At 33.1% G+C, this 26,552-nt stretch overlaps 2 protein-coding genes, 2 long non-coding RNA genes and 1 pseudogene across 6 annotated transcripts; 2 read left to right on the plus strand and 3 right to left on the minus strand.

Moving 5' to 3' along the window:
• Window positions 1-6,457: 6,457 nt before the first annotated feature.
• On the minus strand, window positions 6,458-7,501 carry LOC120196500. Its single transcript, XM_039198303.1, has 3 exons — window positions 7,308-7,501; window positions 7,086-7,257; window positions 6,458-6,985 (listed from the first exon to the last, which is right to left on the minus strand). The coding sequence occupies exons 1-3, from the start codon at window positions 7,499-7,501 to the stop codon at window positions 6,458-6,460; spliced, it is 894 nt and encodes a 297-aa protein (XP_039054234.1).
• A 1,453-nt stretch (window positions 7,502-8,954) lies between these two features.
• On the minus strand, window positions 8,955-9,678 carry LOC120196630 (50S ribosomal protein L7/L12-like). Its single transcript, XM_039198389.1, has one exon. It carries the CDS (start codon window positions 9,624-9,626, stop codon window positions 9,036-9,038), a length of 591 nt encoding a protein of 196 aa, XP_039054320.1. The 5' UTR covers window positions 9,627-9,678; the 3' UTR covers window positions 8,955-9,035.
• Window positions 9,679-12,100: 2,422 nt separating this feature from the next.
• On the plus strand, window positions 12,101-12,563 carry LOC120196654. 2 transcript variants are annotated; one of them, XR_005523197.1, is made up of 3 exons: window positions 12,101-12,198; window positions 12,303-12,455; window positions 12,554-12,563. It is a non-coding gene; the product is annotated as an uncharacterized LOC120196654 (long non-coding RNA). The 2 variants fall into 2 exon arrangements; XR_005523196.1 differs by having other exon boundaries at window positions 12,373-12,455.
• A 5-nt stretch (window positions 12,564-12,568) lies between these two features.
• LOC120196653 lies at window positions 12,569-14,280 on the plus strand. Of its 2 annotated transcripts, none has more exons than XR_005523194.1 (4): window positions 12,569-12,674; window positions 12,848-13,014; window positions 13,334-13,999; window positions 14,197-14,280. It is a non-coding gene; the product is annotated as an uncharacterized LOC120196653 (long non-coding RNA). The 2 variants fall into 2 exon arrangements; XR_005523195.1 differs by having other exon boundaries at window positions 12,857-13,014.
• Window positions 14,281-17,179: 2,899 nt separating this feature from the next.
• LOC120196604 lies at window positions 17,180-18,438 on the minus strand (annotated as a pseudogene).
• Between the last annotated feature and the right edge of the window lie 8,114 nt (window positions 18,439-26,552).

Here is a 26,552-nt window from a genome sequence, read left to right on the forward strand (position 1 = left end):
TTAAACTCGAGAGGATACATTCTCTTATACCCGCACGGTGAATAAATTCACACGAAGACATAAGGTATATGAATCCCGAAGGTTACTTGCTAGGCACATACGAAGAATAAATTCCCACGAAGGCGTCGCTTTCGCCCCACTTAAAAGGGTTCGGAGCTCGGGTATAAAGCCTTAGATGGAAAAAGTTAAAGATCTGAAATTATTGAAAAAACGTCAGTACAACTATTTATTTGAAAAATAATCAAAGATAAATAATTAGAATCAAATAAATAAATTAAATTTTAAACTTGCAATTTTCGCTCAAAAAGACAACCGAAAATTAATTTCGACATGACTCACTTACCTGTCCCTAATAGAGTCGACAAGCTATTGCGGCCGTCTTTTGGGTGGGCCCATAATTGGGCTTTGACTTGAAAAATGTGGTTAGAGTCACCACCAATCATTTTAAAAAACATTTAAGTGGATCTGACACCATTTTATCTGATCTGCGTTTTACCAGAAACGTGTCGAGTTCGGGATTCGGTTACAGTCAAGGAAGGATTAGCACCCTTGAACTGCCCTTTCAGTACCAATTAATTTTTCGGTTGTCTTAAATCGCAAAAATTAAAATTAAAATTAAAAAACTCAATTCGAATTAATTACCTCTGATTGATTAAAATACCCCTAAAAAGTTAAAAACATTATAAAAAATATAACAACTATATCTTCCTACATCTACCCTAGAAATAATAACAACAAACCACATGTATTATTGAGGGAAAGCATATACACCAATACAGACAGCTAACATGCATAATATATATATATATTATGAAATGCACAATGCACGAAAAAATGTGTATATGAAATGCACAATACAGACAACTAACATGCATAATATATATATATGTATTATGAAATGCACACAAACACATAAAATAATAATGCCCTAGCTCGTAGGTACAAATAGCTGGTGAACATAGCTATACGTTTGACACAACTAGGAGTGTACAGAACTGCAAGCCTATATCTGTCAAGGATTTATTAAAGATAATATATATATATATACGAGCACGTAAATCGACCCAAAAAGTTGACCAAATTTAAAAATAAAAAGATAATAAAACAAATAAAAGATAAAAGGAATAAAAACACAAAATAAAATGTTGAATTATAAAAAGGAATATGAAAACAAGTAAATAAAAAAAAAAGAAAACAATAAAAAAGAATGTAGGCCTATAAAAAAGAAAAAAAAAGAAAAAATAAACCAAATCCAAAATGTGAATTAAAAATAATAAAACAAAAAAAATAAAAAATGACCAAATTAAAAGAAAGATAAAATGAGTGGTGGATTTAAAAGGAAAAAATAAATTAGAATTGAATTAGGGACTCGAAAATGAATTTTCAAATAATGGAGGGACCAATTTTATAATTAGCCCATGCCTGAACAAAAACACGCGGATTCCCTAGGGGATCTAGTCGGGTCATCGGGTCATATAAAAGCCAACCCTCACAAACAAATTTTCATTTTTCATTTGGCTCCAAAACAGATCAACCCCCCCCAAATTCTCTCATTTATTCATCGGTGTTCTTTATCAAATGAAGAACACCATCGTGGTACCCAGAAAATGGCCGACCAACGCCTCACCGGTCGCCGTAGACCGACGCCGGTCACCGTTAATCGGCGATGGTCGACTTTTTTTTCTGCATTTTCTTGAAGATCTTTTCACCCTCTTTTCGACACTCTTGTTGGTTTTCACAAAATAGGCATCGAGAGGGCTAGATCTAAGGAAAGAGATCTCGAAAAAGCCCTCCCTATGTTCATCGGTCGTTCGGTTTTTTTGGGCTTCGAATAAAAAACAACCAAAAATACCACATGCAAGGTCGAACAAGGTAAGTAAAAAAATACATGCTTTATTCAATATTTCCCTTTCGAAGATTACAAAAGCTTGTTTCGATTTCTCGTATTTTCCTCTTGGTATTTCTCTTGTATTTTCGTATAATTTCTTGTGTAAAAAATAGTGTATCGATTACATGCTTATTTATAGTAAAAAATGCTATTTTCAGTTCGAGTTAGAGTCCCACTTGGACTCAAATACTTCGGTTTAGTGCTCTGACTTGGTTGCTTTCTTGTTGCTGAGAAATCCGGCCGTTGGAGGCGTGAGAAGTAGGAAGTCTGCGAAGGAGGAAGTTACGGCTGGAACGGCATTGATGAGAAAGAGAGAGTTTTGAAAGTAGGGTTTCCTTTGAGCCGGTTCGGGTCAGTGACTCCAGTGGATCTGGGTCGCGGGTCCTATTCCGGATCTGGTCTGCAAGGGCTTGTAACTATCGGGTTGTTGGTCTTGGGTATTCTGCTGGGCCACATTTGATACTTTATTAATTTATAAAAATAATAATCATATAATATATAATATATACTATATATTATGGACAGAAAATTACAGACATATAAAATGATGAAAAACAACAAAATTCATTGACATATCATAGTTGAAATTTATCATTAGTAATCTTAGAAAATAACATCCAACCGATCATGCAATTAGTTAAAATTAATATCTAAAGTAACATTTGTTTTTCGATTATATATTAAAATAACATTTATTTATATCACGTAGAGCAAAAACTCCCCTCTTAATCGTATCTTTTATTAGACGCATCTTTAACTTATGATCAGTTGTATCTTTAAAGATTTTGAAAGAAAAATCAAAATATTAGGAAAAAATGGTATTATAATACTATTAAAAAAAGATTTAAATAATTATTTAACTTGAATGAAAGTAAGCATTATAATAATGTATTAAATTTAATCAAAATAAGGTATTACAATATTAATAAAAAAATAATATTATAATTGAGATTGTCATATATATAATAATACAAGAAAAAATCGTATCACTTATGAATTCTACGTGAATGAATGTTACAATGTGGTGTCATCGGTTATAATCATTGTCTGTGTCATCTTGATTGACATTATCTCCAACATTGTAAGCATCATCTTGTTCAATTGTACGATGATGAATAACCTATGAAGAATAATGATTACGGAGGTTTCTAACTAACAATCACATTGTTGAATTCAAATTGCAAAAAAAAAAAATTATCATCAATGAATATGGTAGAGGTCTCATATTCTCTCTTCCTCGATTAACTGGGGTCGATGGTACTATATCGCTGGACATTTTTTCCTTGACTGATTGTAAGAATATTTTAACTCCGACACAGTGACCGGAGCCTGTTGAACGACGGCAGTCAGAGGGGGAGAAGAACCAACAACCATAGTTTGGTGAAGAGAACAAATAATAGGGAAATAGGGTCTTTTACTAAAATCAATAGAAACGAAGTGCTAACATAATAACAAATACTATCTAATTTTATTAACATTCTAATATTCTAAACGGTGATGAATCATTAGGGGGTCAGTTCATATGATATAATAGATATCTCTTGCAGTAACTCATAAACTATGTTATATAATTTTCAAAAGCTATCATATCAAGTTTTCAAATTAGTTAACGATAAGGTATACAATTTTCTTGTGAGCTCCGTATTACTAATTATTTGGTGTGCTTTTAGGTCTTGTAACACCTGACTGTAAAATTTTTTTTCTGACGTTTGATGATCGAATAATAATTTCTAGAGATTAATTTATTGTTTTTAAGTCATAGGAAATGTGTTTAATGAAGAGAATTTAGTTTGGTTAAAATATGATCTCAAATCTATTTGAAATCGAAAGGTGAATATGAGAAGTTTGGAGGATGAAGTGAAAACAAAAGAATAGACGAAAGCTTGCTTAGTAATTTGAACAAAAGAATCCTTTAAATGAATAATCTAGCTACATTGATTTTTTACTTTGGTTTTAAATGTTGTAACTCTTAATATTAGACAGTTTTCTTATGACCAAGTTGAACGGGGAGGATATACTTCTTATGGTCACGCGGAAATATCATTTTTCACATACGTTTAACATTCACCCTTAAAAAAAAAAAGGATGAAACTAAGATAGAAAGTTCTGTGCGGTAAACATTTAAAAAACTAAAATAAGACTTTTTTATTTTTATTTTTCATTTTCGAAACTTTTACAAATCTTAAAATAATGAGTTTAAACATCATTACAACTATTTACGATAATAAAAATGATGCCTGACATGATGAAAATTTCAATAAAAAATAAAAAAAAAATGAAAAGATCGTAAATCAACTATAAATATAAATTCAAATTTTCGATTTCAAGTTATTAAGACGGTATGTAATCGATTAATGGTTTGATTCTCTAATGCCTTAAACAGTGTTATAACCTTTCGAAACAGTCCTTAAACTCGATGATTCTCTGCTAACTTTTAGAAAAATAATGGTCTATTTGCAAATTTATTTGAAAACTATTTTTTAAAAGATTTAGAGTTGCTATCGACCATTTGAGGATTAGATAGAGCCGGATACCTATAGAATCATATTTTTAAAAGAAAAATTTTAAAACATCTTTTTAAAAGACAATTTTAAGATCCACGTTTTACTAAATATTCATTAAGAAAGAGTTCATAAATTGATTACGTGTAAAGAATAGTTAAGACACACAACACCTACAATTGATACCTAATTGATTATACATTATTTAAATATTAAATTTTACAAACTTGAATTTAAATCTAAAATATGATCCTTTCATTTATGTAAATTTATTTTTATCAAATGAACTTTTATAGAAAATAATTGAATACAAAAATAAATTAATTCACCCAATTTTTAATTTTTAAAAGGATCCCTTTATTTCCAAAAACAAGAACGTTCATAAGGTTGATAATGTTAATCGATGCTTGATTTATTTCAATAGGAATCGGGAAGAACTGAGAGGGCATTTGGCAGGTATGATTGTTCGATAATCAAGAAGAAATTCTTGCTGATTACTCGCACATATAATCTGATAGCCCCTCCTGGAGCGGCTAATCAAGCAGTAGCCGATCTATAATTATTTAGAGGGTGAGAATACATATGACAACAACATAAATTTTTCTAATAATTACACAAATAATTTTTTTTTATAGAAGTTGGAGGTCTCATTAAAAACTCCCTTCGTATTCGTTCACATACTAAAAGTATGTTAACGAACATTGGAAGGAAGAAAAGAGTACATCAGATTTTATAAATATAATACCCGATACAAAAAACACCACGAAATATCCTCTCATGGTGATGCACACCATTACAACAAAAACCTTAACCTCATAAAACCTCATCCAAAGCTACAGTCAAATCACCTTACTACTAATTACACCACCAACAATAGTAATAAAACAACGCGACAGAACATAATACAAAATGAAAGCAACACCTACAACCATATAGACTAAAATAAAACCACAAATGAAGAGACGAGATCTAATGAGACTTGTATTCTTCAGGAGCCCAAGAGTTTGGTTTGAATGAAGGTTCTATCTCATGCACCATGACCTTGAAGAAATTGTCACCAACCTTCAATTCAACCATCGAATCAATTCTCGCATCAGCCTTTGTTAGGACTTGAATTTTAGCCCGATCAAAGGATGATGGAGATTGACAACTTTCGTCGATAGCCAATAAAAGACCCCACTTATCAGCAATGTTCTTGAAAGTATTCCAATTCCATGCGTGAAAAGGAACACCCTCGCAAACTAGCCATACTCGACGACACTCCATTACCAAACTCTCTGACCAAGCTTCGACGATGGAGAACCACTCTGCGAGAATCTTTGATTTGTCGTTCTTTACACTTCTCAATGAAGCATTGTCTTCGAAAATCATTAAAATCGCATTACCAGCAGCTCTCATTAATGTGAAGCCAGTGAGACCCTTCGATTGCATTTGTCTAGCGAGATGACCAATTTTAACAAAGTCCTTGCACCACCCCACTAGACAATTGCTCAACACCTGGAGTTTTTCTTCATCTATAACACCTTCAACTTTATAATGATTCTTACTCGAAACATCTTCCATCCAAGACTTGCGAAGAATACTTGTCGATGACTTTCTCCAATATGAATGACGAGGTTTGAATTTAGCGAAAAAAACACCAATTTTGCTACCGTCAATACGAGAGCCATTAATTTTAGAGATCGTTCTCCTTGCTTCTTCGAATGATGCGAAGCGAATAAAACCAAAACGAAATCCTTTTGAATTCCTTTTATTTGGAATAAAAGCATCAAGTACCCGGCCATGAGAGCAAAATAAAGATCCAAACCTCTTCTAATGGATCTTCTCTGGTAAATTATCAATAAATAACGTGAAGCATCCAGACTTGTCATTGATGCAATCCTTTGTTGTGGACTCCCCGGATCCATCCATCTTGGACAGCAACTGCGGTAGACTTTTCAACATAACACCCAGATTTATCATGCACATGAATACTTGGAGACGCTCCAGGAGCTGGATTTGGCACAGGCAAAACCGGAGGAACAGGATGACAACTATAAATGTCCACTGCAACAGAATCAGTACCCATTCATTTTTTAACAACCAGATTTTTCTTTGCCATCTCAATGTGCAAAAGAGACTTCAACTTGGCATCAAAAACCATCTCCTGAAGGGTATCTTTGGCAGCAACAGCAAATTTTGCAGTAGAGAATAGAGCGAAACCCTTGGGCTCTTTTCCCTTGAAGCTCACTTGCGAGGCTTCAAAACCTGGAAGCCATCTCAGCAAGTTTTGCAGCTCTCTCTCTTTGACATCTGTAGGCAGACCCGAAATGAAGATGGTACGAACCTTGTCATGATGAGAATGATGATTAGGCGAAGAAGGCGAGGCTGCAGAGGACGGAGGAGCTATGACCGGAGGTCTCTTCTGGTTACACGGGAGGATTCCTTCACCCGACATTAGAGGAAATCTCAGTGACTTAACGTAAAATCCCTGTCGCGCGCCCGGCGATGGAGAATGTTTGACTGGCCGGCGAAGAAGAGAAGGATGGTAGGGATAAAGAGAGTCGGACAGGAAGGTCCTGAGCCTTCGAAAAGGAGGAATAACGTAAACTTCCTTCTACCAAACCCTCAGACTTAAACGGGATCGTGAAAATCAGATACTGCCTTCAACAAAACTCTCAGACGTGGATTAGATCGGGGGAATCGCTTAGCAGAACCTTGGCTTGTTCTGATAAGTCGAGCCGGTCAAAGGCAGACTCACGGGGAATGGCAACAAGACTGAACGCCAGGACAGAAAAGGAAAAGATCGCAAGTGAAAGACGAGCCCGAAGGTCATACGATGAACTGACGACGGCCGACGACAAAAACGGTAAATAACGGCGATCAGATCTGTGCCGAAAGAAAGACTTTCTCGAAAATCCAAACTCAAAAAAGAAAACAGAGTGAGGAGACGATCTTCCTGATGAAAAATGGCGGCGAACGGATGACGGAAAATGGCGGCGGACGGCGGATGTCGGACGGCAGACGGCGGACGGCGGATGTCGAATGGCAGACGGCGGCCGGAGGACAATGATGAAAGACGTGGAGGGAAGTGTTCACCTCGAAAAGTTGTGGATCCACAGATTAACACCATGGATTACTGAAGAGGAACTCCAGGATTTTGCCAACAAGAAGTTTCAGGAATCTGGCTTCACTGGAGCTTTAATTTACTACCGTGCCATGGACTTGTAAGTTCGTTATCCTATTTTGATTAGGATCATTAGTCTGAAATGGATGACTTCATATATACAAGTGCTCTTTCTGGCAAAGCTAATGTTCAAATTAGTAAAACAGGAATTGGGAGCTTACTGCACTACAATAATAATAAAAAATCACTGTTCCAGTGAAATTCATGGTGGGTGAGAATGATCCGGGTTTCGAAATCAATGGTACAAGAAAAAACGTGCAGGGAAGTGTTTTCAGGAGCCTTGTTCCCAACCTGGAAGTGGTTATTCAGACCCTAAACACTAAATCCTACAAATCGAACAAACTTGTTAACATTATACGAGATCTAGCTTTGTTCCAGGGTACAAACTTGTTCGTAGCAGTAAAAAATCGATGAAATCCATCAGGGGAGCACTGGAAGAATTCTTTATAAAATGAATCTATTGTCAAAGCTCTAGAACAGCTGGTTTAGAATCAAGAAACTATAGTGATCAATGAAAATGAAAACATAATTGAATTCAGCAGCAAAGCATATCAGTTTTTCTTTTTCTTTTTTCTGGATGTCCTGCTTTATCAAGAATCCCCAAATTGATCCCCCTTACCCAACAGTAAGCATCATACATCAAAATCAGTTACTCTGCATTTTCATAAATCATCTGAAAATGCCATGAACTTCTTTTGTCCCATTTTCCTTGGAGAAATCTAGCGAAGTTAAAACAAAATAACACAAGCAGTTCATGGAACTGCATAATACAATTTATAACCGATAATACAATCAGTTAATGCAACTGTAGGCCGTGAATACACTATCAGATGCAATCTCTAGCCATTCCCTCTTACCCCTACATCCCACTCTCACCCAATGTCGATTACCGTTCTAATATAAGACACCCTCACCAAAACAAAATCATGTCCATAAAATTCTACTGTACATCTTGTATGCATTCATCAACTAAGTTAATATGTCAGTATAACTAGAACTAATTTCTTGGTTTCTAATTATCAAGATAAAACTAATAGTAGCAATAAGAAAAAATCACTGCAAGATTTTTCTTCCCATGTAAACCAATGATCTGTTCACAGACAATTAACATTTGTACAAAACAAGCAATGTAGTTGAAATTTATGTACACACACACACACCAGTACTACATAGATTATTTATCCATCTGCAATCCAAAGTCCGCCAATGTTATTGAATGATACAATTCATAATGAAAAATATCTTGTAATGCTATTTGCTAAACATTCCCATAGAATATAATGCATAAAACAGATTAACATAAGCACCAATTCTGAAGAAATTATATCCTCTATCATCTATTCCTAAGCAACTATGTAAATCTAAGACTTCAAAAAGGAATCAAATTATAAATATAAGCTTCACTCAGATTATCAGCGCTTAAAAAAACAAAGTAATAGAAAATGAAGAATGAATCGAAGTTAACCAAAATTCTCGTACCTTACTCCATGGAGACTTTCGCTCCAACCTCTTTCATCTTCTGAATAATCTTCTCAGCTTCCTCTTTAGTGATCCCTTTCTTCAACAGAGTAGGCGCCTTTTCCACCAAATCTTTAGCTTCTTTCAACCCCAAATCTGTAAACTCTCTAACTTCCTTAATAACCTTAATCTTAGCCGCCGAATCGAACCCTTCGAGCTTCACATCAAAAACCATCTTTTCCTCCTTCTTATCTTCCCCTTTCCCAGGACCAGCAGCCCCACCTTTCCCGGATCCTTTCATGGCCCCAACGAATCCCATCCCGGGCATCATCACTGCCATTATCGGCATCTCTTTGACATCCATTTTTTGGCGGAGGACTTCGGTCAAGTCCATGACTTCGAGTAGAGTCAAACCCGAGAGTTCATCGACGATTTTGGATAGATTTTCGGAAGGATCTTGCTTGGTGGATTCTTGTGATGGGGTGGAATAATTTCGTGTTGGAGCAAGGTTAACGTTGCTCGAAGATTGTATGGAAGAGGAAATGCTCGGATTTGGACGAAGGATTTTATCGATTCGAGTTAAATGAGAGGAAACAAACCATAAATTTCTCATTTTCCTTTTTTTTTTCTTTTTCAAATTTCAATTTGGGTGTTCGTTGGTTTGTTAAAGTGAGATCATGGAAGTGCAAAGAAAGAGCAACTAGGGTTGTGAAATCGGGTAGTCGTTCAGGTTTCAGTCGGATCCTGGCAGGTCGGGTAAAATCGGATACAGGTCAAGTCAGGTAAATTTGACACCAGATCCAGATCGGGTTCAGGTCAGGTCAAATCAGTTCAGGTTATTTTCAGGTTGATTTGACACCAGATCCAGATCGGGTTCAGGTCAGGTCATTTTCAGTTCGGATCGTTTTCAGTTCAGGTCAAAACAGTTCAGGTCCGAGGCAGTTAAAAAACATGTTAATTCAGGTTCGGATAGACTTCAGGCGGATCTCGTTCAGATCGGGTCACATCATTGGCAGATAAAATCCAGGTCAGATCTCTATCAGATACGGATTGAGTTCAAATCGGGTTAATTTTTATTTTTAAATTAATTATTTTCATTTTTCGCGAACGTTGAATTGCAATTTGTAATTGTATATGATTTAGAGTAAATTACTAAGAATATAAATAATCATGGTTCAATTTTATGAAAAATACAAATTTAAGAATTAAATTGAACAAATATGAAATTACAAATAAAAATTTAAATAAATTAAACAACACACATTGATGAGGGATCAAATTGAAATAATTTTAAATTGTGAGGTTGAAATTAATACAAAAAAGTACTAAATTATATCCCTTTAAAAAGTTATGGGCTAATTAAAAAATATAATTAAGTAATAGGTATGGATCAATTTCATATGCAAATAAAATTTGGAGTACTAAATTGAACAAATATGAAATTACAAATAAAAATTTAAATAAATTAAACAACACACATTGATGAGGGATCAAATCGAAATGATTTTAAATTGTGAGGTTGAAATTAATACAAAAATGTACTAAATTATACTCATTTAAAAAGTTATGGGCCAATTAATAAATAGAAATAAGTAATAAGTTGAGAAAAAAGTAAAACAACTAATATAGATATATATATATAATATAAACTATATAGTTTATATATAAAGTATATGTATTATATATATAAACTATATATACCATGTTTAAACTATAATACTATATAGTTTATATATGAACTATTGAACTATATAGAAACTACATAGTTTATATAAAATATATGAATTATATAAACTATACAATTTATATTATATATTATGTATAATTATATATAATATATATTGTATAAATTATATAGTTTATTAATATAAATTATATAGTTTATATATATATAGTATATATGATTTAGGGTTTAGGGTTTATATTTATATTTATATAAACTACATACTATAATTTATACTTATATATTATATTTTATACTATTTATATAAACTATATTTTATATTTATATACTATATATATGAACTATAGTTTACATATGAACTATATATATAAATATATATATACTAAGGTTGATATTTATATATGAACTATAGTTTACATATGAACTATATATATAAATATATATATACTAAGGTTGATATTTATATATGAACTATAATTTACATATAAACTATATAGTTTATATACTAATTATAGTTTACATATAAACTATAGTTGATATTTACATATGAACTATATATATAAACTATATAGTTTACATATGAACTATATATATAGTTTATTAGTGAACTATATACACTATTTATATACTATATACTATATATATAAAAACTATAGTTTATATTTATATACTACGTACTATAGTTTATATTTATATACTATATATTATATATATAAACTACATATACTATATAGTATAATTTACATATGAACTATATATAAAATTCCTAAACCCTAAACCCTAAACTATACATTATATAGTTTATTAGTATATATAAACTATATGATATATATAGACTATATGGTATATATAAACTATGCATTATATATAGTTCACTAGTATATATAAACTATATACTATATAGTTCATTAGTATATATAAACTATATAGTATATATAAACTATATATTATATAGTTCATTAGTATATATAACCTATATAGTATATGATATATACAAACTATATATTATATAGTTCATTAGTATATATAAATTATATAGTATATATAAACTATATATTAATTTATTAATATAAACATATATATTAATTGAAAGAATTGAAAAATATATAATGATCAAATTGAACAAATTTTAAATATGAAGCTTAAATTAATAAATTGTAACATTAAATTTGGATTAAATTGAAAAAGAGTTGAAATATGAAGATTAAATTAATATATTAAATCATTAAATTTGAACTAAATTGAATAAATTTAAAACTAAGAGACAACACTACAATATCAAATAAAGTTAAAAAAGCCACGGGTTTTTTCCCTCGCTTAAGCCACAAGGCTACGCGCCAAAATCAGCATCATTTCTCGTCAAATAATGTCTATTTTCTCCAACCAGCAGGCAGTTCCGTTCTTTCATTACTTGAGTCTCAGAAAAATTCCCCCTCGTTTTTTGCCGCTCTTCTTCTCTTTGCCATGGCTTCTGATTCTTCTCCTGCTAATTTTAACAACGGTTACTCTCTCTTCTACTCTTCAAAAGCTTGATTATTTTATATATTTGAAGTGTAATTTTTTGGGTTGTTATTATTTTTAAATCTAGAGATAATGATTGTTTAGGAGCATGAGAGATAATGATTGTTTGCCTGGTAGTTGCTGTTATAATCTGATGATTCAGGGGTTTCTTCAGAGGGTCGAAGAGTTTGAATCACCCCAAATACAAAACCAGGTAAAGCAACGATCTCGCGTTTGGCGACTGCAGTTCATGGTCAGGTATGTGGGCGGTTCCCTTGAAAATTCTCTCGAAAATACATATCTTCGGATGTTTGATCACGGAAGTTTATTTCCTTTTTTTATGTTATTTTGAACAGCAATTCCAGGCAATTGAGAGAAATGGCAGATCTGCTATGAAGAATGACAGATTCCCAGATGATTTGTTGGTTCTATCATGTGAAGAAGATTGTGAATTTTGTATTCCTTTCCTCGAAAAAGGTAATAAGGGTTCTGTAAATTAGCTGGATTTCAGTTCGAATGTTTTTATTTGAGTGTTTTGCCGTTACGTTATGCTTTCAGAGGCATCGATTTACAGTTCAGAGCTGTTACTAAATGGAATAGTTGTCATATATATACATACATATATATATATAATCCGAGGTCGAATTTAGTATCTGTAGATTGATTTTTGGAGCGAGACTTGTTTATTCTGAGAAAGAACTGGGGAAAAGTGAAAGGGAAGAACTGAAATCAAAATCCAACAACCAGCTGAGAAAATCATCAACAATCCTCTTCTTACCTGTTACTGTAGCCCATTTATTTAATCTTCATATCTGAGGTATATTCTCTACTGTTATAGTTACCCATTTATTTATGTTTTGGTTTTTGCTTTGATGAAATGGGTTGTTAATTGGTTGTTTATTTGATGCTTTTGATAGATCCATAATCCATGTTCTAGAATGCTCATAAAAGGGTTTCTTTATTTGCTTTTAAACGAATGAAATATGCATTTGATTCTAATATGGTGGTTTTGTTTGATGCGTTTTGTTCAACCTGTGTTCTAGTTTTTGTTTTTGGTTTGCTGTATCTTGTAACATCAATAAATTTAATATATTTTACCATATAAAGCGCCTAACCGAGTTGAGTTTTTGTTGCAGAGAAATCAGTGAGTCTTGTCGTCGGATGGGTGTTTCCTTTTCCTGCCCATTTGCTAAATGCAGTGATGTGGAGAATGGCTTAGAATCCATCACTGTGAAGTCCATTAGCTTTGGTGATGATGGAGTCAGAACACCTCTTAGATCCATCACTTCCACCTTATTTTTGGATCTCATCTTACGATCTAATAAATCAATTTTGATTTGAAATGCTTCATAGATAGTGTAAAGATTTCCACTTGCAAATGAGTATTTAGTTCTATTTTCAGTTTAGTTAGTGGACTTTAAACATTAAGGAAACACTTAAATGTTATATACTATGTTTCATCTTTCACAAGTGATCTTTTTGAGAAGATTTTCTTCTGGTACCTCTGCACAAAGTGAGTCTTGTTGATGGTAAAGTTGAAAACATGGTGTATAACATCTTTGAAAACCTAAAAATTAAGGGGGGAAATCGTGAAAACAATATCCCCTGTGCAGCTCTAATTGGAAGCTCTACCTTTCTTCATTCCGATGACTGTTTCCTTCCAAGCTGAGCTCGTATTCAGCACCGATGAAAATATTGTAGGTGAATCCTCAACACTTAACTGCAAAAGCTTGAAACAAGATCAAAGCTTCACATACAAAAGGCTGAAACACTTGGCTGGTCTCAATTGTCAACTCCATCAGGTGCCTCTCTGTTCCTTTCTTTCCTTAAAATGCATATCACTTGGTTGTACGGTTTAGGAATATAATAGTAAATATACTTATTGCGTTAACACATTAGTAGTTCTATGATCCTCCTTATTGAATTTTAAGTATGTTACTTTTACCTTCATGGTATGCTTGTCATGAACAATGTGATTACATGAACATCTTCTCTGCAGGGATAGCAGTGGTAGAGCTGGTGACTATTCCCAGGATGGAAGGTACCCTTCACGTATATGAGAAGTTGTTCAAGCAATTAATTTGATATCCTCTTATGTTGAAATATGCAAATTATTTAATCATTTATATGTTGAAAGTAACTTTTCTGGTCTTGTTGCTACACCAGGCCGTAATCATTTATATGTTGCTATAGTAAGGGTTTGATAAAGTCGGAAATGTTTGGCACTGTTGGCCATCGAATTCCCTTTGGCTTTACCACTGATTGTATGTTTTCTTAATGCAGGATGCTTGTTGAATCGATGCAACGATGCTTGCTGAATTGGTACATTGATGCTTGATGTTGCTGTTGTTTATTACTCACTGATGTCTTGTAAATTATTGTTGTTGGTATGACTTAAATCAATTTTAGAACCTTATAAATTCTTATCTAAATAGTTACTCATGTTGAATTATGTTGGTGACATTTTGGCTTTTAAAGCTAGAAAGTTGTCCATAATTAAATATGTTCGTAACATTTAGGTATAAAAGCTCGATGATGATATTTCTGGTAGTATAGTTAGGCTTTTTAGCCTTGTAAACATTAGCTATAAGATCTGAGAGTATTTATTTCAACATAAATTTATTTTGTTTAGTTGATTTTATTGTAATTTTAGTGTTTTCAAGTGTAATAAAATTACCTTCATTTATAAATATTTTTTTAGTATTTGTAATGTTATTCAAGTTTTTAATCTTTAATAAGTTCATCATTTCGATTAATATATTTTGATTTTAAAATTTCAAGTTAAGTTTACTTAAATTATTTATCAATTTTCACATTAAAAGTAAATTAGATTTATGAATATTTTAACTCAGGTAATATAATTTAATAAAATAAAATTCAATAAGATAATATTTAAATTTAATTTATTGATTATAAATAAAATTTATAATATAATAAATATAAAGAAATTTATGAATTGGAATTTACATAAAAATCAAATTTATAATATACAAATTATAATTAATATAAAACTAAATTTTAAATGTAATCATATTAATTTAATTATCATAATAATTTATGATAAAATTTCAAAAGGTAACCATATTAATTTAATTATTATAATAATTTAATTATCATTAGAATTTAAAATAATATAATTATATTAATTGTAACTTCATTTATAAGTCAGGATAATATTATATCACTTAACATGTCAGATCATTTACAGGTTGAGTTAATTACAGGTCAGGTTCATAACAGGTCAGGTTGAAAACAGATCGGGTAATACCAGTTATTTACCAGGTCAATATCGGGTTTGGGTTCATATCAGTCGGATGCAGTTCGGGTTCGGGTATCATATTTTCGGTTCAATTCAGGTTCAGGTCGTTCTCAGGTCGGATGCAGGTCGGGTTCAGATCCACAATTTCCAGGTCCAACTCGGGTTCAGGTCAACACCAGTTTCGACTCAAGTCAGTTTCGGATCGTCACAGCGCAGGTCAAAAACAGTTTTAACTCGAGTCGGTTTCAGTCAGTTTTACAGGTCGGGTCAACTTTTTACACCCCTAAGAGCAACCATGAATGTTGCCGAGGGTTTAGGCATAAACTGTATAAGCCCTAGGGGTAAAAAACGGGTCGGGTCAAATATGGGCTTGAAGTTCAGCCCAAACTCTTCAGCTTAAGATGGCCAAATTCTGGCTTTCGTCCCTCTACTATGCTAATATTGGATATTTAGTCCTTATATAATTTGGCTTTACCCTTTAATTATGTGTAAACTATTTCACATACCACTTAACTTTACCCGTTGACTCGTTTATACCATTTAACTTTCAATTTTCCCAATTATGATATTGAACTTTAGTTATACATTCAATTATGCCACTCTTTCGTTAAGTCAATAACGAGATAATTACATGACTAATGGTTATTGGCGTAGCTTGCCACACCAAAATGATGTCGTTTTGGCGACGACTATTAGTGCAAAAAATGACTTCGTTTTAGGCATTAAACTTTAGTAGTGTATTGATTTTGCCACTAAATTTTAAAATATTTACTTTTTTGGCATTGAACTTTTTGGTCGTCGCCGACAACTAATCACCATATGTCAACGGTCATATTTTGTGGCAATATTGATACTAAAACGTTTGCATTTCACTCATATTTTTTCTCATATGATTGATTTTTCACGGAACCTACTTCAAATTGATGAAACTAATTCATGTAAAAGTTCGATGTATTAATACTCCGATCTCTTTCAAGAATGTTCGATGAAGCTAATTTTGAGGTATGTTGTTCATCTTCTCAAAATAATACTTGTCACTGTTCGGATTTTTGAACAAACATATCAAATCTTGTAAACCTAAAAACATCTCCAAACATCTAAAAAATGACGAATTTTGTCGATTTTGAATAAATTTCGTGGAAAACTAATCTTATGAGAAGAATAAGGAGTGAAATACGAATGCTTTGGTACAGATTTTATTGTGTTAGATGATAGATAAGTGGTGGTATTGATTGTTGCTGGCAGTCGAAAAGTGCAGTACAAAAAAAAAAAAAATTGTTTAAAAGTTCAGTGGCAAAATCGATGCACTCCTAAGTTTAGTGTCTAAAATGACGTCATTTTAGGCATCAAAACAACTGAACCAAAATGACGTCATTTTGGTATGACATATCACATCAACAACTATTAGCCATGTCATCGTTTCGTTAGTGATTTAATGGTGGAGTGACATAATTAAATGTAAAATTAAAGTTCAATGATATAATTGATAAATTTGAAAGTTCAGTGGTATAAACGAGTTAGGTGGCAAAATTCAATGGTATCTGGTGTAGTTTACCCTTAATTATTTTATAAGGCTATTAGTTAATCCAAATTGGATATTTAGTCCGTGCAATACAAGACAAAATTCAAATAAATTGCAGAAATGAAATTCTATTTTCATTTAAATGGAGGAAAGCAAACAATTACATAGAACAGGAGACGATATACAAACTTTACATCACTTTCGAAAAAGACTATTAATAAGCATTAACCTTCCTGCAGTTCTTTCTGATCTCACCCTTATAACCTGTCAACGGTGAGATATTTCCCATCTTAATCATGGACTTGGCAAATTGTTCAAAGAAAAGTTCCTGGTTGTATGCGTATTGTTTCACCAACTCCCTTGATTCAGCATTTTTTGTAAACAGAACTTGATCAGAGTTCAATAAACCCTTGTCACCCAACAAGTTCTTGAAGTAGCTGTTATCAAACTTCACACGGCTCACAAAATCTAAGGAAAACATGTTCTGGTCACCACTGGATCTCGGACAATCGATGCGCAATCGAGCAGCATATGATTGGTCAAGTGTGTAATCTGGTTTTCCATTGCCTGATTGGTTGTAAAGTCTCTGCCTGAAGCTGGTGCATCGAGCATTTCCTATAGTGTGACTCCCTGCATGAAAAAAGATGTGGGGGAAATTTGATCATGTTGTTCAAGTTTTGCCTGCTTAAATGCAAGAATACCAATCAAGTAAGTTCACCGGAAAGTGTGACGAGATCGACGATGTTAAGGCCTTGTAGCTTGAACTTGGTGAGAATTGTTTGAAATGTGTTGGTTGGAGCAGGGATATTGTTGTTAGAGCCACTCAAGCTTGCACCTTTGGAATCCCTTCTTCCAAGAGGGACTTCCCAGTTAGGTCCACCGGTCTGCAAATCCGAAGCAAGTTAATATTCGATGTAATGTTTTGGCTAATTAGAGCACAGGGTGAACTTACAAGAAACAGTTGAATCTCCAGCAGCTAGTGCCATGATATCAGCACATGATACTGTGTGAGGACACTCTTTCTCTATTGCAGCTTTGATCCCATCTATGACTTCGAATCCCCTGACCGAATCTCGGTTAGGGTTCGATCGCTTTTCGCTAATTATGGTTCCACTGCTGTCTAGCAGGATCGACGCATCGCAACCCTGTCGAGAAAACAAGGTGTTAAGGGTATTAATTACTCTGTGATATACTAAAATACTCTTATATGTGGCAATACATAAAGCAATACCTTGACAAAGCAGTCACGGAAGTGTAGCCTAAGCAGTGAAGCAGCCATACGGGGATCCTCTGCAACAGCTTTGGCTACAAAGTGTTTGACAATCTCTTGAGCTTTCGGACACGAGTGGTCGTAAAACTGAGGGTAGAGGTATCCTCCTAATGTGTTGCCGGAGAAACAAAGGGGAGCAATGGCAAGAAGAGAAAGAACAGTGATAAAGCCAATAGAATGGGCCATATTGGTTCTAAAAGTTGACAGCTGAAATATGAAGAGAAATGTCCAAAACATGCACATCAGCACATGATGAGAGGAAGCGAGGGATTTATGGGTATTTATAAAGGAGACTTCGTTCGAAAGGTCGTCAAATAGATGGAAAGAAGATTTGGTAAACTAGCTTTGCTTTGCATCAATAAAAAAAAAGGAAATGTAAAAGTTGGAGTTAGTAGTAGCAAACTGCCATTATTTGCACGCAGATGGTCGTGACCAATTCCCATGAAATGTATTAGTTGTAAGTAATGATGGATCGAGAGGGCGGTTAAGGGCAGTTGTCGTATTTTCAAATTTTAAATTATTATATATTTTTTATTGATAATATAATTTTTATTTCTAGAATTTTATAAATTTATTTTTTCTTAAAATTTTAGAAATTTATCTATTAACTTAAAATCACTTAAAATCACGTGCTCGTCCCTTGTTGTAAGTAAACACACTTACGTATGTAAACACCCTTGAAGATACAATAAAGCAAGCTTTTGGATTAGTTCATTAGATAAAATAGCTCAAATAATTGATAAGATACCATAAAAAGAGTATTATCTTTCAAATATACCTAAATCAAATATATATATATATATATATATATATATATATATATATTCGAATCTAATACTTTCTTTAAATTTATAAAACAGGATTCGGATATCAATAGTAGATAATTAGCAACCTATTTTGGACATGGGGCAGCCTTACCTGCTTCATTGAAAAACAAAACCAAACCCTAATTTCTGAAAACTAACCAGAAATGTTCATTCCTTTAGCTTGAAAGCATAAATATACGATCATCAAACTTTACTGGTTTGAAAAACGACATTAGTTAAAGTTGTAATAAAATCTTGCTTGTTTTCACATATCAAATGACTCGGCATGTATGTCTTAAACACTTGAAGCTATTTTAGAAACTGCTTTTTTGTTCTTGAAACATTAATAAAAACAACTGTCAATTTTATCCCAAAATCCAACCGACCCGGTTCAAGCCCAATACTCGGATCCGACCCGAATCAGCCCACTGCCAACACCATGCTGCCATACTCGTGCCATACCCTGCTGTTCCAACACGTCCACCAACTGCTGTAGCCACCAACCCACTGCCTGCACCATGCTTGAGCTCACCAACCGAACTACCATGCCCTGCTGCAACAGCCATACCGTCTACCATGCCACACCACTCCCTGCAACATCCATCATCTGGCACCACCAAACCGAGAAGAAATCAACAAGTTATTTTATATTTTTGTATAATTTGTAATGGGTATATAACCCAATCAACCAAAACAATGTAAAGGGAGGATTCTCAGCAAGAAATAAAAAAAAACATAACGAAAAAATTACGAACAAAAAGGATTTTATCTTCTTCATTCTCGGTTTATTAGGTAAATTATTGGAATTGCAATTCAAAAGCCGAGTCTAGTTTCTAGTTTAATTCTTTGTATTATGCAAATTCATTGCTTGCTAAAAGAAATAAAATATATGGGTTAGATTTACCTTGCTGTGTGGGGTTTCATCGGGACAAAAGGGGATCGGCTAGAGGTGGCAAAGGGTTCGGTTACCCTTAGCCTTAGTTGATCGGAGTCTTGTTCGTCATTGAGTCATTTGGTTGATCGATTTGTAGTTTAGGTTTGAGTTTTGACTCTCGGGATTTAAAAAAGGAGAAGTTTTCGGTCCATTTAGAGCTACTTATTTTCCCTCGGCCGAAGGAGGTGCCGGAGTAAGGGGCGGTGGCCACCTAATCGGTGACCGGCTTTGTGTTGGGTTGCTGCGTGCGAAAGAAAAGAAGAGAAGAGATGAAGGTTAGGCATTTTCGGGCAGAATGGTTTTGAAAAAGGGTAGATAGGTTCTTATCTTGTTATTTTGGGAAAATCACGCTAAGGTCCTGAACCTTTAGCGTGTTTATTGCATCTCAGTACCCAAATAGAGGGTTTATTACGTATAGGTCCCCTAACTTTAGGAATCCCAAGATATTCTAGTCACTAATTTAATGTTAAATCACATACAAGTCCTCTCTTTTTAGTGTGTTTAGGGTCAAATTCACCTTAGGTCCCTTCAAGTTTAGCACGTTTTGCGCTTTGGTCACCATTTCTTTTTATTTTATATAATTTTTGAATTGGATGCATGGTTTTGTACTATTTTAATTTAGTCATTTGTTTGATGTATTGATTTTTTTCGAGATTGGTTACTGATATTTATGTCCTTTCATTTTAGTCCTATATATTTATGGTTTATTACGATTATAGTGCTCCTATTATATGATTTTTTTGTTTCATGTCATGATATTTGTTTTATTAATGTTTATGATCTCAAAGTTACTATACATTTATTTTTGTCACCATGTTACGAATGAATCCACATGTATATAGTTTTATATTGTACCATTAAGTATGTTTTATGTATTAGATATTTAATTCACTTACATTATTATATATAATTTGGACTAATTGGCTTAACTTTTATTTGGTCGAATTATATTATTTTAATATTGAGTTCTTGGGAGAAATTATTATATTCATTTTATTTTAGTTGGAAAGAGAAATATTTGTTCTAAAATATTTTAGAGATTATTATCTCTTCGATTGGAAACATTATAATGATTTAGGGGGCATTGAAGCGTAAATATCCAGAATCTGATTGATTTAGGAGCATGGACAGTCAAAGAATGGTAGGGCATTCTAATCAAGAAGAGATCTTTGCATCTACCAAGAGGCATTTTTGCAATGGCATTAAGAGTATTGTTTTGTTTGAACTCGTTTTTGTTCTGTCTTTAATATTTGCTTAAATATCTTAAATCTTTTAATGATTGAACTTATGATACCTTCTAAGGTTGAATAATTGAACGAGTTTTAATCTTTAGTTCTTCAAATATCAAATGAATTATAGATTCTCTTAATTCTTCAAGAATTATGGATTTTTGACATATGGTAAGATTGAACCTTTCTTATCTCGTCTAAAACCCCAAAATAAAATCCCTCGGTTCTTTACTCAAAATAATTCATGGTCACTGCCAAAGAACTAAATTTTGACATTCCTTCTCTTTGAGACCTTGAAACATTACTTTTATCTTTTCGATACTCAAACAAAGTCATACCTATATCTTTCTTTGAGCCAATAAAATCACATCATCTTCTTGTTAGACGTAAAACCAACATTTTTACCAATAAAACCTAAGTGTATTGAGTACAATATGTTCATTGGAACATGAACCTCAATAAGACACAACTTGGGGTATTTCATATCAATTTTCTGAAAGGGAGCCTGAACAATAAGACATGACGAAAGCAAGAAGCAGAAAAAAGAAATTAATAATTTTATCATGCATTAATTACATTGTTTTCATGTGAATAAAAATTAATCCTGAAAATATATACCCCCTGAGGATACCTCTTCTGCAAGGACTTATGTGTATGAAATGATGAACGATTTTCTTTCATTATCCCTTCACAAAAGGAGAAAATATATCCCTTGTATCCCCATTTGAGTATGAATGATATTTTCTTCTGATTCAACCCTAACCAAGGATCACCCTCCACACTGGGGGCAAGGTAAAGGAAATCTACTCGCATGAGCAAAGATCATCAATCCACATAAGATACCAAAAGGTGAACCAAATGTAAAGTACGAAGATCAAATCAAGGCGATGATAGAAGCAAAGAAAAAGAGAAAAGAAAAAGAGAGAGCAAAGAAAAACAAAGAAAAAACAAAAGAAAAAGCAAAGAAACAAAAGACAAGAAACACATGCAAATAATCCCTTGACTCAAATGACGCATTGAGCTTCAAACCATGAGATTGATCAAGCAAAGTCATTTCAGAATCACTTCACCAGAATGTCATGGAGCATCTAGAGAAATTAAAAGACTCATATAAGCTGATTCAAATTGAGCAAAACAAGCTTGAAGACAACAGAATGAATTGATCATTGGTTCAATAACCCTTAAATACTTGTTTGGGCCTTTTATCTCTTTCTTTCATAACTATGAACTATAGCCTATATTACGTTCCTTAAAAATTCCCTTCTAATCATATATGGATTTCCAAACATAAGAGACTATCTTCAGATTTCAATCACGTGCATCAGGATAAATATTTTATTTACAAAAATATTTTCTAAAATCTTTAATGTATGATAGAGAAAAATAACAAATGGGGTTTCAATATGTAAACTCTAAATAACATTTTGAAGCTAAAAGAGGGTTTGAGTTGAAAACCTGAAAAGGCGACTCGAATATAAAGATGATGCAATTGTGGCATAGAATACAATCGCAAATCCCTTAATATGGAATCGTACAACCCGAATGTGATCATGAGAGCTGGAAGTTGGCGAATACTTCCAGTAGATGAGCATAGAAGCTACTCCATCAGATCTTTGAACATCAAAGAAATGAGAACACCATACCTTAGACCAAACACAATAACCTGAGACATTTTATATTTTCCTTACTCAACCATACATCAAAGATAACATTGATCTTGACACTTGTCAAATGGCTATAATTTATTGAAGGATTAAAAGTGTAATTAATTATTTGATATCCAATGAACTCTTGTTTTATGATTTGTTTCAATTGTGAAACCTAGAAAGGGGCAATATTTTTTCAAAATCTTTGAGTAAACATTTTTCAAAACTATTTTAATTGATATTTTCAGACTTTTTAAAATAAAAAGAAGAATAAAAATGTTTTTCAAACAAGACAATTTCTCTCGAAATGATGAATGTTGGGACATCTTTGAAGATTCAACATCTTGAAGTGAACGATCAAATATTCTGAAGACATTTCCTCAACGTGCAGGAACAAATAGACTCTTTGTCTCCTTTGGTATTATTTCTCTCGAAACAAAATTTTGTCTCACTTGAGCCATTTTTCTCTTAAAACAAATTTTATCTCACTTGAGACATTTTTCTTCGGAAAAAAAATTTCAAAGTTATTTTTCTTAAAAACAAATTTTGGCTCACTTGAGACATTTTTCTCTTAAAATAAATTTCGTCTCACTTGAGACATTTTCCTTCGAAACAAAAATTTCAAACATGTTTCTCTTAAAAACAAAGTTTGTCTCACTTGAGACATTTTTCTCTTAAAACAAATTTTGTCTCACTTGAGACATTTTCCTTATGAACACAAATATCAAAGTTGTTTTTCTTAAAAACAAATTTTGTCTCACTTGAGACATTTATCTCTCAAAACAAACTTCGTCTCGCTTAAGACATTTTCCAAAAATTTGAAATATTTAGAACAAAATTGATCTCAGATAAGATAGTTATCCTAAGAACAAATTTTGTCTCGCTGGAGACAATTTTCTTTAAAACAAAATTAATCTCACTTGAGATCATTTTCTCTAAAAAATGAATTTTGTCTCACTTGATACATTTTCCTCTCAAAACAAAGTTTGTATCCCTTAAGACAGTTTCCCTTGAAACACAAAATCTTTAAATATATTTCTCTTGAAACAAATTTTGTCTCTCTTGAGACAATTTCTCTTGAAACAACATCTTTGAATCTGTTTCCCTTGAAACAAACTTTGTCTCCCTCGAGACAGTTTCTCTTGAAACAAATTTTGTCTCTCTTGAGACAATTTCCCTTGAAACAAAGTTTTGTCTCTCTTGAGACATTTTCCCTTGAAACAAATTTTGTCTCCCTTGAAACAAATTTTGTCTCTCTTGAGACAGTTTCCCTTGAAACAAAGTTTTGTCTCTCTTGAGAAAGTTTCCCTTGAAACAAATTTTGTCTCCCTTGAAACAAATTTTGTCTCCCTTGAGACAATCTCCCTTGAAGCAAATTTTGTCTCCCTTGAGACAGTTTCCCTTGAAACAAAGTTTTGTCTATCTTGAGACAGTTTCTCTTGAAACAAATTTGTCTCCATTGAGACAATTTACAGTTTCTCTTGAAACAAATTTTGTCTCCCTTGAGACAGTTTCCCTTGAAACAAATTTTGTCTTCCTTGAGACAGTCTCCCTTGAGACAGTTTCCCTTGAGACAGTTTCTCTTGAAACAAATTTTATCTCTCTTGAGACAGTTTCCCTTGAAACAACCTTAGCTTGTTCCCATCACATAAGAAGTTAGAACAACTTCGACTTTTGCTCATCAGTCACATAAGGAGTTGGATCAGCATCATCATTTCGCTAGTTCATCACATATGGAGTTGAATCAGCAACACCTCACTCGAGGAACCAACATTGCCAGTAGAGAATTCATAATGAAGAGCTTGTTTAACCTTTTTCACAACACTTTGAATCAACGACACCTCACTCGAGGGAAAAATATTTCCAGTGGACAGATTATGATGAGAAAAAACTTGGAGCTCAGAGATATTAGATGACCAAGCTGGATAAAATTGTTTCCTTTTGTCTTTGGCCTATTCCCGTTTCACATCAATGAGCAAAGAGGGGTAGCTGTAATCACCAATTTTATCCCAAAATCGGACCCGACCCGATTCAAGCCCAATACCCGGATCTGACCCGATCTGACCCACTGCCAACACTACAGTGCTGCCATACCCGTGCCATACCCTGTCGTTCCAACACGTCCACCAACTGCTACTGCAACCAACCTACTACCTGCACCATGCTTGAGCTCACCAACCGAACTACCATGCCCTGATGCAACAGCCATACCGTCTACCATGCCACACCACTCCCTGCAACAACCATCATTTGGCACCACCAAACCGAGAAGAAATCAACAAGTTATTTTATATTTTTGTATAATTTGTAATGGGTATTTAACCCAATCAACCAAAACAATGTAAAAGGAGGATTCTCAGCAAGAAATAAAAAAAATAGAATGAAAAAATTACGAGCAAAAGATATTTTATCTTCTTCATTCTCGGTTTATTAGGTAAATTATTAGAATTGTAATTCAAAACCAGAGTCTAGTTTCTAGTTTAATTCTTTGTATTATGAAAATTCATTGCTTGCTAAAACAAATAAAATATATGGGCTAGATTTACCTTGCTTTGTGGGGTTTCATCAGGACAAAAGGGGATCGGCTGAAGGTGGCAAAGGGTTCAGTTACCCTTAGCCTTAGTTGATCGGAGTCTTGTTCGTCGTTGAGTCATTTGGTTGATCGGTTTGTAGTTTAGGTTTGAGTTTTGACTCTCGAGATTTAAAAAAAAGAGAGAAGTTTTCGGTCCATTTAGAGCTATTTATTTTCCCTTGGGCGAAAGATGTGCCAGATAAAAGGGAGGTGGCCACCTAATCGGTGGCCGACTTTTTGTTAGGTTGTTACGTATGAAGGAAAAGAAGAGAAGAGATTAGGGCTAGGCATTTTCGGGCAGAATGGGTTTGAAAAAGGGTAGATAGGTTCTTATCTTGTTTTTTTGGGCAAATCACGCTAAGGTCCCTGGATCTTTAGCATGTTTTTGCATCTCAATCACCAAATAGTGGGTTTATTACGTATAGGCTCCCTAACTTTAGGAATCCATGGTATTCTGGTCACTAATTTAAGGTTAAATCACATACAAGTCCTCTCTTTTTAATGTGTTTTAAGCTTTAGTCATTAGTTTTAGGGTCAAATTCGCCTTAGGTCCCTTCAAGTTTAGTGTGTTCTGCGCTTTGGTCACCATTTCTTTTTATTTTATATAATTTTTTAATTGGATGCATGGTTTTGTATTATTTTAATTTAGTCATCTGTTTGATGTATTGCTTTTTTTCGAGATTGGCTACTGATATTTATGTCCTTTCATTTTAGTCTTATATATTTATGGTTTATTACGATTATGGTGCTCCTATTATATATGATTTTCTTGTTTCATGCCATGATATTTGTTTTATTAATGTTTATGATCTCAAAGTTACTATACATTTATTTTTGTCACCATGTTACGAATGAATCCACATGTATATTTATTTCACTTACATTATTATATATAATTTGGACTAATTGGCTTAACTTTTATTTGGTCGAATCACATTATTTTAATATTGAGTTCTTGGGAGAAATTAATATATTCTTTTCATTTCAGTTGGAAAGAGAAATATTCGTCCTAAAGTATTTTAGAGATTATTTTCTCTTCGATTGGAAATATTATAATATTTTCTATTTCTCCTTATAATTTTTGTTAAATAAAAATTGTATGGTTGAATTTGGAATA

Source organism: Hibiscus syriacus, unplaced genomic scaffold (genome assembly GCF_006381635.1).
Source record: "Hibiscus syriacus cultivar Baekdansim isolate YM2019G1 unplaced genomic scaffold, ASM638163v2 tig00117034_pilon, whole genome shotgun sequence".
In the NCBI taxonomy this organism is placed as follows: Eukaryota; Viridiplantae; Streptophyta; class Magnoliopsida; order Malvales; family Malvaceae; genus Hibiscus; species Hibiscus syriacus.

Bases quoted from the DNA above. Each gene is read 5' to 3' on its own strand.
- LOC120196630 (XM_039198389.1), bottom strand. From the start codon at position 9,626: ATGAGAAATTTATGGTTTGTTTCCTCTCATTTAACTCGAATCGATAAA.
- LOC120196500 (XM_039198303.1), bottom strand. From the start codon at position 7,501: ATGGTGTTAATCTGTGGATCCACAACTTTTCGAGGTGAACACTTCCCT. The intron at 7,258-7,307 runs GTTTTCTTTTTT...CTTTCGGCACAG, and splicing joins GAAGATCGTCTCCTCACTCT to ATCTGATCGCCGTTATTTAC. The intron at 6,986-7,085 runs GTTCTGCTAAGC...AGGGTTTGGTAG, and splicing joins ACTTATCAGAACAAGCCAAG to AAGGAAGTTTACGTTATTCC.